Source organism: Corvus brachyrhynchos, unplaced genomic scaffold (assembly GCF_000691975.1).
Source record: "Corvus brachyrhynchos isolate BGI_N302 unplaced genomic scaffold, ASM69197v1 scaffold69, whole genome shotgun sequence".
In the NCBI taxonomy this organism is placed as follows: Eukaryota; Metazoa; Chordata; class Aves; order Passeriformes; family Corvidae; genus Corvus; species Corvus brachyrhynchos.
The window spans coordinates 206,833-219,430 of NW_008240228.1; the positions used below are offsets into that span (position 1 = coordinate 206,833).

Consider the following 12,598-nt stretch of genomic DNA (forward strand, 5'->3'; position numbering starts at 1 on the left):
TTCTGCCGGCATGATGCCCCCGGTTTTCGGACAAGCAGCTGCAGAATTCACCCTCAAGGCGGCTCAAACATTGCTACTGCAGTTTCTCTGATCCGAGGAAAAAAACCAAACCAAATTGGAAAGAAAAGTCTTTGCCTAAGCAAAGACCAAGCAGCCCGCGACGCAAATACCATGCTGTAAAAAGCCGTGCAAAAACCTGGGCGGGGAGCTTTTTAAAATGCCTGCACGCCCCGCTCCCACTAGACACACAAGATCTGCGGCTTCAGGATCTTAAAGATACAGTAACAATATTTGGCCTCAGATAATTATGGGCTTCAATATCATTATGAATCACCCCAAGACAATAGGGATGGCCCCCAAAATGATAATTTGAAGTTAACTTAAACTGGGATATGTACACACACATTTTGGCTTTACTGGCAGAGTTTTGGGGCACTAAAATGAACATAAAGCAACTTTAGAGCCATCTTTGAGGCAAGTGGCAAGGCACAGTTCAGTGTACTTATTGGTGGATGCATCACAAGGCTGACTATGTTCATAGCTATAAAAGTGATATCTTCTCATAGTAGGATGTTTACAAACTAAGCTTTATTCCTTTAATGTAAATCTGATTTTTGTGGTTAAATTGATTTTCCATGGATGCAAACACTTTCCTGTATACATCAGCCATCTTTCATTCACTTACCCTCAGGACGCAAGATTGTTGTGCTGCTAATCAAAAGAAATAGATTGCTTCTGGCAGTGCTGCAAAAGTACTCTAAAACTGAAGTAACAAGTCAGCCTAAAAAGCTTCAACATTCATCATCTCTCTAATTTTCTCATTTAACCCCCAGGATGGAATATAGAATTGCACTTCAATTTAGATATGCACAATTGTAGCAGAACTTGTAGAATCCCAGCTTTGCATAGTTTCTCCTGTTTTTGCAAGAACTTATTTTCTTTTATTATTTGATTTCTAAGTAGCCTCTAGAAAAATAAATACTTTTAGAGACAAAAATTGTAATGAAAACGGGGAAGATTATTACTGTGTTACTAATCTAATCTCAGCTACATTACAAGTGAAGAGGGTGTTCTGCAGATTACTTTGTTATAATTTAATTTGAGTAAGTGATGAGTATTGCAATAAGTGCTTCTTATTTCATACAAAATGCCTCAGATATTTTTAGTCAGAAACACAGTACCCAATTTTACATATTGTATTCTGTGCATAAATCTGGGTGGAATTAAATTTATTTGTTAAAGAAAGAAAGGAGGTTTCAAAAGATGATTTCTTATCTGTATATATACAATAAGTACTAGATGTTTTATTTTGTAAGTGAATTTTCAAAAACATACATACAGATGGAACAACTGGAAAATGTATATGTATAGTACACAATTTAAAGATTTTTTTATAGAGAAGTTCTGCCACATCAGTGTTTTATGTTGTCTTTGAGGTTTTTTTGTATTAGTGCTGTATTTTGACTTTTTAATTTTTTTTTCTGTTTGTTTCTTCATTTATTTCACATGCAAAGATAATACCTGAGGTCATTGGTAGAGTTCTGTAAAAATGAGAATTTATTCAAGTGATTCTAATAGATAGGTTAGGTCTTAGGAGTTAATATTTAATGTACAGATTTAGATACCTCCTGCGATGGAAGTTATTGAAGTTGTTTTATTCGACTTAATACTACTGTTGGAATGTGGTTTTGAGCTGTCTCTATTTTCCTGTCTAAATATGCTTAAAGAACAATTGTGATTTTAAACCTTCATAAATATCAGTACCTACAATCTTATGTACATGTATGCTAGTGTAGGCACATTACTTCCCATCAGAACTATATGAATCAACTCTAAACCAAAGCAAATTACATGTTAAGATCTCTTTATAGCCTGGACCTGGAAATTCAGCAGCTGAAGCAAAAAATATACGAGGGTGATGGAGCTCAGAAAGGAAACCATGGAGTATTAGATGAGAGACTCTCCCATAGCACTTCCCCTACCAGCCCAACAAAGCCACAGCCACCACTGGTTGATGATAGGTAGGTAACTTGCATTCCTGAAATGGAATGCAAACAATAGCTTTAGAAAAGAAATATTTTGAAAGACCATTCTGCCAGGGTTGGATTTGATTTAAATAGTGTGATTGTACTGAAAGACTGGTCTGGAAATAAAATTTATGTGTTGTATTCTACTATAAATAACCAATAGCCTCATCTGTTGCACCAGTTTGTTTTAGAGTACAGGGTTAGGAAACTGTAGGCTGAAAGGTATTTAAATCATTTTTGACTTCACAGTTACTTGTCTATATGGTTTTGCTTCATATACGCTTAAGGCAACAAAGTAAATTAAATTGTCTTAAACCTTTTTTAATAGGGCAGCTGCCTTACATCACTAAAATCCTTAATCTCTGCCCTTGTTATACTTACACATGGCAGTTGTTAGTATCAGCTCTTGGAACATTCCTTCTGTTTGAAGATGAAACCTTGGGGGTTGCTGATATTGCAGCAGCAATGAAAGCAAACTGTTAAGTTACAGAAGATGCAACCCCAGCCTTCTTACATCTTCGTCACTCGTACCCTCACTGCCTCTTGTGTGTAGAGCTGCACTCATAGCAAGTAATCTGTCTAATTGATAACAAATTGTTAACCTTTGCCTGTTAGATGAACACTCGCTCAAAAGTCAGTGTTCCTTCCTTAAGGAGGGATACAGCTGGTCTAACATTAAGCCTGCCAATTAAGAGCTGTGCATTACTTAGGGTTAAAAGCATTTCAAAGAGCCTTTTAGTCAGTCTATCTTGATTTTTATGTAAAAATACACTTTTTTCCCATACATGCACACACACTTTTCTGTATCTTAAAGGATAAATGCCTTTATTGAAGAAGAAGTGCAGAGGAGGCTTCAGAATATTCATCCTAAAGCTGAGGATAATGATGTTAGTGTGTCCTGGTCTACAGAAAGTTTCAAGGTGAGCAGAAATGGGTGGGAGATCCTGACCTTCAAAGGACCATGTCTAACCACTGATTTGGTTTTGTTGTTCAGTAATTTTCATGTTTTTCTGTGTTTACTTGCTTTTAATTCACCAAAAATTAGAAACAGTAAATGAGGTATGATATCAGTTTTTAAATTTTAATAATATTTTTATTTCCAGTGGCATTTTAATGTTGTATTCTGGGGGGGTTTTTTTGGGAGGAAGGAGTGTGTAAATGGCAATAAAGAAGTTTCCACATAAAATATAATCTTCATTTTACATCAGAAAAATTAAGTTGATGAAAATTAATGTTCTTCTGGATGGAATTTCATACTTGCAAACAAGTGCCTATTCAACAACTGATGACCTAATTGATCGAAAGAATGGGTTGATTGACTTCTAAGTCAGTGGTTTAATAAATATTGATTGTTATTTTCATCTATTATAAAGAATGTCTCTTCCTCTGAATACTTTTAATTGCCTTATACAAGAAAGGCACTTTTTAATAACCTCCTGTACCTTTTTTGTGCTTAGGATAATGAGAGGCGTAATAACAGCACTATTCAACGCAAGTTGAAGTATGAGGTAGGTCATAATTTGTCAGAATGAAATGGTTGTCTTAAATTATGGCATGCCCTGTAATTACACTTCTTAATGTTTAGCTGCATAATTAGAATTTTGAATTCACAGCAAGATTAATGGCTAACAGAGATGGCAGTGCATCTTACCAGCTGGAATCAAAGTGATTTTGTTTCAGATTGGACCTAGCTTTCCCTTGTTTGAAAGATGTGGTGTTAGGGTTGATCTTTCTTCATTGTTTTGCCATGATTCTTAATTTGGAACAGTGTCCCGTTCATTATTTTTAGAGGAGAAAAGCATTTAATGAGGAGAGATTGTCTGAATTCAGAATACACATAACATTTTTGACTAACAATGAACTGCTGTAGGGGTGTCTGTAAGTTAGCAAGAAGAACCAGGCAAGTTGTGTGTGTCCTGAAGGATTCGTACATGTATTTATGTATTTTTAAACTGAGGTTTAGACCCCTCCCACCATATATAGTTGTCTAACTGTTGCTTGAAACACAGTTACTGTCTTGGTGAGTAAATCCTAAATAGCTTCATGGATTTAAACTGTAACAATAGGAGGGCTGCAACACCTCAAATTTGGACTTTTTTTGACTTCTACACTGTCATTTTTAAGCTGTGTTGTACTTTTTGCGCTCTCTTGACTAGTATGGGATTACTTTTTTGTGCATGTGTGGGTAAAATATAAAGGGCTTACAAGTTTCTGCATTGCCTGTTGACTTTCCTGGGGTTTTTGAGTAAAGCAAATATAAACCAAGTGAAATGGATACTGTGCAACGAAAAAGCAGGGGTGGGTTGAAAAGATCAAGTATTCCTTAACCAGATCTCAATCACTTCTGTTGGGATTTCTCTCTCTCATTTTGACAGATTGTACTGATTTTGAATGGTTACATAAATCTAATCAAAATCAATCCTCAGTTTAAGAAATGTTCAGGTTGGAAGATTTTACAAAGACATTTTAATCTTCTTCTTTTGGAGTTTTTAACAGAAAAGTCAAAAGTGGCAGCCACACTATGGCTTTCCATTTCTGTCTAAAGATGGCAATTGTGCTTCTGAGTTGGGTGGAGAAAATGCAGGACTAAGAGACCATAAGAGACAGAAGGCATATACGGAGATGGTGAATTTATTTTCCAGTTCTGGAAGATTCTTCTCCCCATGTACATCAGCGAAGGCATTTCAGAATGAAAGGAGTAACTCAGAACAGGAGAGCTTTGCTTGTCATTGTGACATTAAAAGTAGTTTAATTCACTCTAAAAGTACTAATACTTTCAAGAGTAAGAATGTTCCGTATCAGAAAGTTTTATCTACTTCTTTACATAGTTCTGACTTTAATAGCATGGCTTATTCACTCCGCAAGGTTGAAAATTTCAATCATTTTGATGATAAAATAATTACTTCTCCAGATTGTGACAGCTCAAGAACTGAATCTGATTGTTTCCACTTGAAACAGCTGTCTCCTGCAGGATCCTTAATGGGTGCTAATGAGCAAACCAGCTTTAGCATATCATGTCTTCTCTTTTCTCAGTCTAATGTGCATTCTGAAACAAAAACTTATAATGAACAGCCCATTAAACACAGTGCACCCGATAGTTGAAGACCAGTATAGTAATTCTCATCTTCCAACACACAGTGCCTCTGATTTGGTTTCTTTTAAGTCAATAGCTTCTTGTTTTGATGTCAGATGAGAACATGCTTCCAGTTTGGGATATCTTTTCAGTAAGCTTTCCTGCTTTTACAAATATACCAATAGTCAGCTGCTCAGCAGTGCAGTGGTTTCTAAACAAATTAAGGAGTTGGGAAGTTCATGTGACAGAAGTGAGAGATATGCTCAAGCAGTATCATTAATAAAAAACCTGGCATTTATAAGAAACTTGCAAGTAAATGTGTTCCTCAAGTCAGGTATGAATCAAGACATATCCCACCCTACTGATGGTGCCAGAGCTCATACTGAAAATGACTGAATCCCCTGTGCAAGAGGCTGTCACAATGTGCATAAGCATGGAGATCTCTGATGCCTTTGTGAGAAAGCCCCCTGAAGAATTTGCATGGCGTTGGAAGAACAGAGCTAGAAAACTGTTTTGTGTTAAGACAGAACTTATTTATTATTTGAACATCTGACATCAGGCATTTTCCTGATGTCTTTTTGAAACTTCAGGTCTGTTCTCCGGAAGAAGTACTGGAATTTTTCATGTGTGCTTTACCTCAAATTTCTGGTAGGATGGAGGAGTTGAAAGGTATCTGTTGGCTCGCTGTTGGCAGTTGCAGAAAACCAGACCCAGAACCTGCTTGCTTGCTTTTGTTCAGTTCCATTCTGTACGTTGTTGTTTTGTCAGCTGAACAAGGCACCTGCCAGAATTCCTTGGCAGTGTTTCATGAGGTTCCTATCGGCACTATAAAGGAGATTCAAGTTGACTTTGCTGGACCAAATATTCGACTTCTGTGTTCTGCTGAAGATGGTTTACTCACAGTATTTACCTATAACAAACACTTCACTCAAAGAATTTGCAGTGACATAATGAGAAGTTTGATTATTACAGTGAATGATGATGTTTATTTAACTCACCAGCTCTTGAAAGATGGTTTGATGCAGATTTCATCAATATATCTCATCAGATATGAATGAATTAGTTTTTTCAAATGCAGTATGATTGTCCTGTAAATTTCAAACTGAGTTAGCTGATCTGGTTTACCTACTCCATTAAAATATGGGAAGTATTAAACCTTCATTAGGTGACATTCTTGTACTGCTGTATACATCAGTGAAAGCAGACTGTGCTAAGCAGACGGTGTATAGGAGTCTTGTTCTTACAACTACTCATATAGGCCTCTTAAAGGAAAAGAATGTCTTTTTTTGCACCTAACATTTTGGATGCTTCATGCCAGCGATCACAATTTGACAGCCTTTGGTTCTATAGTTTGAATGGTATCCGTTGTGCAGTTTTGCCAGACAGAGAGAATTGCACAAAAACTAAGCTTGTGTTTTCTAGAAGGAGCAAGGTTGGACCTGATTTAGGAATTGGTTTTTCTAAATACCGTGAAAAAGAAAAAAATACTCAGCTGACAGTCATCCCATCAATTCTTCAAAGCAGTTTGCATATCCCTTCAGAAATCTGGAAATTAACATTCAGTTCAAGTGAAGAAGCCATTTGGCTAATTATGCATTTGACTAAATGTTGAAATCCAAATACGTTGAGATACATTCAAAATAAAAGACTAATAAATATTGATAAACCCCTTCCCCCCTCCCCTTTTTTCAATCAGTAAAGAAAAGGGACATTTGAGCTCTAAGGGAGTACCACAGACCGTGTACACACATCTAAGCAATAATAATTATTACTTGAGCGCTTGTATTTTGTGCATCTCTGATATGCTGTACATACAATTCCTTAGGAAAGTGAGGAAATTAAATGTTTCTCTGTTATATGGTAGGTGGATGAAAACTGTAATTACAGCTCTGTCTTCTGATTTCCATTTTGGCTGTGTTTTCTGAAGATACTATCTATCTTCATTAATGTCTTCTCTATTCCTCCTCAATTATCTTTTCCTTAATCTTTTTGATTATCTTTGTTTTCATGCTCCTCATTTACTTCATTCCCTTGATCTCAATATTTCAAAACATCTGCAGATTTTTAAAATTTTATTTTCATTGTATGCTCTTAATACTACAGATGTTTACAGCTTTTATACATGCAATTTTGGGAATATTAGCATTGACAATTCTCTTCTGCTTCAGAGTTTTACATTTAAGATTTATTGCACTTTCTTATCAAAATTTGTCACAAGTGCAAAAGGAGTTGTGCTTTAAATAGCATTTCAACCTTTGGTCATGCTACTGTGGCAAGACAGATGTTTTGGGGTCTATCATCTGTGTGCATGTTTCTCATCCTCTAACTAGGTAGTTGACAACTGGGGACACTGCCTGACTGATGGAGTGAGTTTAACTCTAGAGTTCTGTCCATGTAATGTGCTTGGCCTTACTTTCATCATCCTTTGCTTGCTTACTGATGGGGTTGTTGATGCCATGACATTGCATCTCTTACAGTCTTTTTGTTACTACATCCCAAGAAAAAATGTAGCTATTGGACATTAGTAGAAGATTTCCATTAGTCAAGGCTTTCTTCTAGCTTAGGAGTATTTTACCTGTTACCCATGTCAGATGTTCAAAAAATCAATAAGGTGTTGTCTCCTCTCTTTTGTTTCTTCACTTGTAAGGGGAACTGAATATCTTTTGAATCCTGTTGCTTGAATATGCCATATGCCTTGTTTGAGGAAGATGATTCTTGGCAGAAAAACCGGTGGTATCTAATCTGAAATTCTAAATTCTGTAAGCATATTGCCAGCAGAGGTGAAATATACTAAACAGAGTTAGACTTCAGTCTCTCTGCTAGTATAAGAACATTTCCCATTTGTTTTTACCATATGTTAGGACACAATAATGTAACTCACATGGGATTTAAAAAGAAATAGCTTGCATTGGGTAGGGAAGTTATGTCTGGAGGGATGAACACTTGTTTGGATAGAGAATTATGGGGGTTTTTATTGTTACATTTCTACTTCCTTAAGGAAGCCAAAAATGAGCAAGATGTGTCACATTATTTTGAGGTGTTGTGCGGGTTTTTTAACAAAGAATGTGCACACAAATGAGTAGACAGAGTAATATCTTCATGTCAGTCCTGCTCAGGAGTGGCTCCCTCATTGACATCATTAAGGCATTTCTTCTGGGCCTTGCCCGAAGTCAGCATTGAGTGGCACTGTCTGAGAGGGCTGTCTTGATCAAGGCTGTTAAAGGAAAACGATCTCTGCAACCAATTTCTTTTCTGATTATACTCCAAAGTTAAATGTTTGTCCATCTTGTGTTTCCCAATAACGGTTTTCCTTTTCTGTGCTTTTTTAAAAATCTAACTCAATGAATATGCTGCACTTTTATGAAAAGGAACTTCATAGCAGTATATTTTATTCTAATATTTCTACTGTTTTTACTATTTAAAGTAAACATATAAATCATTGTTTATGACTATCAAAGCATTATTTCATGTATTAGGGCGCGTTTTCCACAACACTGTGTTTGAGATTGTTTTCCTCTCTATTAGGTGTTTGTAATAGTTCTCTGAAAATGACTGCCAATAAATTACATGTTGACAGAGGTGGCTTCATGAGTGGCTTTATGGTTTTATTGCTGTTTTAAAGCAGATGATGTTGTTTTCAGGGCAGTGAACTCCTCTTTTCCCCCCAGGAAAGAACAGCTTACATTTCAATGCTCCAGAAATGAGTTTTAGCTGAAAATCCAGTAATGTGGGGAGTAATAACAGAAGACCAAAATGGACAGGAGACAATATTTGTTGTGGAAACAAAGATCGCTCAAAATATTTTTCCATTTAAACATAAACTTTTTTATGGTTTCTTAAAAAAAAAAAAAAAAAGTTTGTGTTAAATATACTCTAGATAAAGTCAGTGGAACAAAAATTCGCTTTCTTTGGTTTTTCTTTTTCACTCTTTTTTAATGCTAATGTTAAGGGAAATTCCATTGTCATTTATAATTGACTGGCAATGAAATAACACCCTCCTCTTCTTGAGAGCAATGATGATGTCAAAAGGCTCTCTGTAACAGGCAGAGGTGTTTATGCATGAATTTCAAATTCTTCTCCAACTCCTACACAGTCTTATATGTCCTGGAAATCATCAGGAGTTGCTACAAAGAAGATGAATGTTGAGAATACAGTTACAGCTCAAGTGATGGATAGCAGTGCTAAATACAAATATATAACATAGTCATAACTTAGAAGTGATAGTTCTTCAATCTTTTTTGTTGTTGACTTATATTTGTTATGCTGCTGTTATTTTTTTTAAGTGCCAGTTCATTAAGGTTTTCAGACCAAGTATGTTCAATGGAGCAAGTAGAGAAATTCCTTAAAGGCAGTTTCTGTACTTTTTCACTCTAAATGCTTATGCTACTTTTGGACATAGTGGCTGCAAAGCATTAATCTTTTCAGTTGCAAAAATATTTTATTTTTTACATAATTTCAGAGTTACAGATTCCATCTGGCTGTCAGATGAATGGGCCCTCATTGCAAATAACTTTTTATATTATTTTGTCCATACTGTGCAAATTTTTCATAGTTGAGTTTTCTAAGACTCAGATATGATTGAAAAAAATAGTAGGAAACTGTTTTGACAGTGGATTGCTTACTTAATTATAAAATGAGTTTGAATTTTTAAAGTGTAAGAGCTTTCTGAATTTCCTAGACCCCTGCAGCTTTGCATGATATTGTGAACGTTTGTTATAAAAGAAAGAGACGTATAAAAATTAGAGTTAACTATGAAAGCTTGATTAATACACTTATTTTTTTTAAAGGGAGGTAATAAAAAGTCTTCTGCTTTCCCTTGTTTTTGATATCTAAGCTGAAAATGCCTTTTCAAATAAAGGAATGTTTTTTAATACACTTCACCTTAACTTTTGTATGCATAAAAAAATGTTAGGGCTTGCTTATTAAACAAGATCCACTTTTTTTTCAAAGAACTCCTTCATTTTAGAAGTACTTTCTGCCTCCTCTTTTCCTGCTTCTCTGGCCAAGAACACTTTCTCATTTTCAGTGAAGTTCTTTTCTTTTTTTCCTTACGTAGTGATTTTGGTTTTCCTTTGTTCTCCCTATTTGGTATGTACATGAAAGCGGATGGTCTGTCGTTCACTGGGAGCAAATCCAGACAACCTAAAGGACCCAATTAAAATTAGTATTCCACGGTATGTCCTGTGTGGGCAGGGAAAGGATGAACACTATGAGTTTGAAATAAAGGTAAGTGCTTATCAGTTGCTTTTCTTTAATGTTTTTGTTCCACTAAGTGCAATTTTTGGTTCTCCTTCTGTTACATAACTGGTCTCCATACTGTTAAATAAGAGAGGTGGTGAGAAGAATGCACAGTATAGGACACTATAAAGACAAGTATTTTCCAAGTGGATTGATTGTATAGAGGAGGCTAGTGACCAGACTCTTGGGGTGAGCAGTTCCAGAGCCAATGTCAGTTCAATTTGAAGAGTTCCAGAGATGAGGATTAAATGCATATTGGTTATAGGAAAGCCCTTTATTGAGATGCAAGTGTCGGCTATAGAAAAAAAAACAACCTTGAAATATTTACCTGAAATAATGAAAGCATGAAAGCATATTTAAAGTATTTTGCACATACTCATGACAAAGGCTTGCTTCCTTTCAGGCTCTCTGTGTTGTTCTGATTCTTCCCACTCTGCCATTTCCAAGGTGTTGCTTCTCCAAACTCCTGTCTGCTTCCTCTCCATTCTAGTGGTTTTCTCAGTTGATTTTCTGCACAGGAAAAAGCATATTAATTTTGTTTCGTCTGGTACACAGCCAGTGTTTTTTCAAAGCAAGATCTGAAGTCTAATTGGAAATGTGTTCTCAGTGTGTGTGGACATGGAGCATAACTGATGTATATGGCATCAGAGACAGAGCTGGCAGCCTCCTTTACTGAATGTGCTGCCAGATGCTTTGTTAGCTGTTGTGAGGTGGAGGAGTGACCTTCCTCACAGTGTGAAGGACCATTTTTGAACTGTGCTCTCTTTTGAAAAGGTTTTTATTAAGATGGGAAGTCTTAGCTTTGTTTGTGCTAATTAAATTTTCATTTTAAAATATACCACACCATTTGTGGATGGAATACCTCCTTTTGCCTGTTGAACTTTGATTTTCTTGGGGCTAGTGAAAGCTCAGAGCCAGGGAGATGCTGAGATGAGTAAGTGCACATGAAGCTTCCCCGAGGACTCTTCTACTCACCAGTAATTTTCAGCACATGGGATTTACTAGGCTAGGTAATGGTTAGTGAAGATGTTTAAAGTAAAAAGGTAGCTTCTCTTCTGAATATGTCGATGGATTTCTTTTCCAAGTATTCTCTCTTCATCGGTAAAACCCATGTAAGCCTCTACAAGATCTTAGCATGAAGGAGCAGTTGAACGAGTATGTGCAGTTTGACAGTTTTGGTGATGTTTCTTATAGTCATTCCTTCACATGAATCAATCAACCGTTAATGCTTTTTCCTTTCCCTCCAGGTCTCTGTGTCACAGTGGATTGCTTCTGCTGTAGTCAGGATTTAGCTCCACGCTACAATCCACAGACCTTCCACAAACTTTTCTATTTTAAACCTTTTCCCTGCAGAGCTCCCAGCTCTACTTTGATCTGTATTAATCTTCAGAAGCTCCTACAGTTATTCTGTAGAAAATTAGAACACATGGAATAGTGGGTTTGTATTTTTTTTTGCCTTAAAAATCAGGAATATGTGGCAGAGCGGGGGAGATCATGTACCTATTCATTTTATCTCTTCCTCGTGGGTCAGAATACCAAGTCAGCTGTCAAAATAATTCCTGATTTCAGCCTTACTTCACTTAGTTCGAGTTTATTTTCAGATCGTCTGAAATGTATGTGAGTTATGGGAAAGGACTGAGGCGTTGTTAATCTCATTTCCTTTGCTAGGTCCCAGATAAGCTTTCTTCAGCAAGGTTGTTCTTGCTTTCAGGAGAATGGGTAGCTGACCTATCTGCATGTCATAGCACTTTGGAACCTGACGAAGTGACAAGTGATGATTGAGTTGAATTTTAAGACTGTCCCCAAAACTGTGACTCTTAGGTATCTCAGAGGTATTTTCTTCAACAGATGTTTCTAGTAATTGTGTTTGTAGTTAAATCCTGCAAATTGTTGTACAGAGGAACAGATATAATAAATTTCTGTATATAGCAAATATATAAATTTCTTCTTGTGAGAAACAGTAGTAAAGATTATTTTGTTTATATGCCAGAAGAGAGAGAATGAGTTCCACTTTCCTTGGCAGCGTCATGGTCAGTTCATAAGTCTTTCAACCCTAACATACTATCCAACAATATTTTCTTTTAGTGCAGGTCCAGCATCTTGTCGATATAGACATGTATGGGAACAGGCCAGCAAGATATTCTGTCCACTCAGGTTCTTCCACTGGATACAGATCCTAATTAAAGATGTAGAGTGAGTCCCACAAGAACTGACTGGAGAGAATTCAAAACAGGAAGAAACTGATACTTTATTAGGGCTA

General features: G+C 36.3%; 1 protein-coding gene and 1 pseudogene across 13 annotated transcripts in view; both read left to right on the plus strand.

Annotated features, from left to right (window-relative positions):
* Positions 1 to 12,598, plus strand: part of KIF16B (kinesin family member 16B) — a 168,372-nt gene that overhangs the window by 95,294 nt on the left and 60,480 nt on the right. For 7 of the 13 annotated variants that reach the window (XR_001865537.1, XR_001865538.1, XR_001865540.1 and 4 more), the window contains 4 exons: positions 1,860 to 2,021; positions 2,842 to 2,947; positions 3,485 to 3,535; positions 10,204 to 10,326. Coding sequence is in view for 9 of the 13 variants with exons in the window: in XM_017745298.1 (XP_017600787.1) it covers positions 1,860 to 2,021; positions 2,842 to 2,947; positions 3,485 to 3,535; positions 10,204 to 10,326 (442 nt within the window). In the remaining 4 variants the exon portion in view is untranslated. Of the gene's footprint in view, positions 1 to 1,859; positions 2,022 to 2,841; positions 2,948 to 3,484; positions 3,536 to 10,131; positions 10,327 to 11,585; positions 11,777 to 12,598 lie in introns of those variants that run through there. The other 6 variants (XM_017745294.1, XM_008642000.2, XR_001865539.1 and 3 more) reach the window with 5 other exon arrangements.
* On the plus strand, positions 3,548 to 10,124 carry LOC108449369 (annotated as a pseudogene).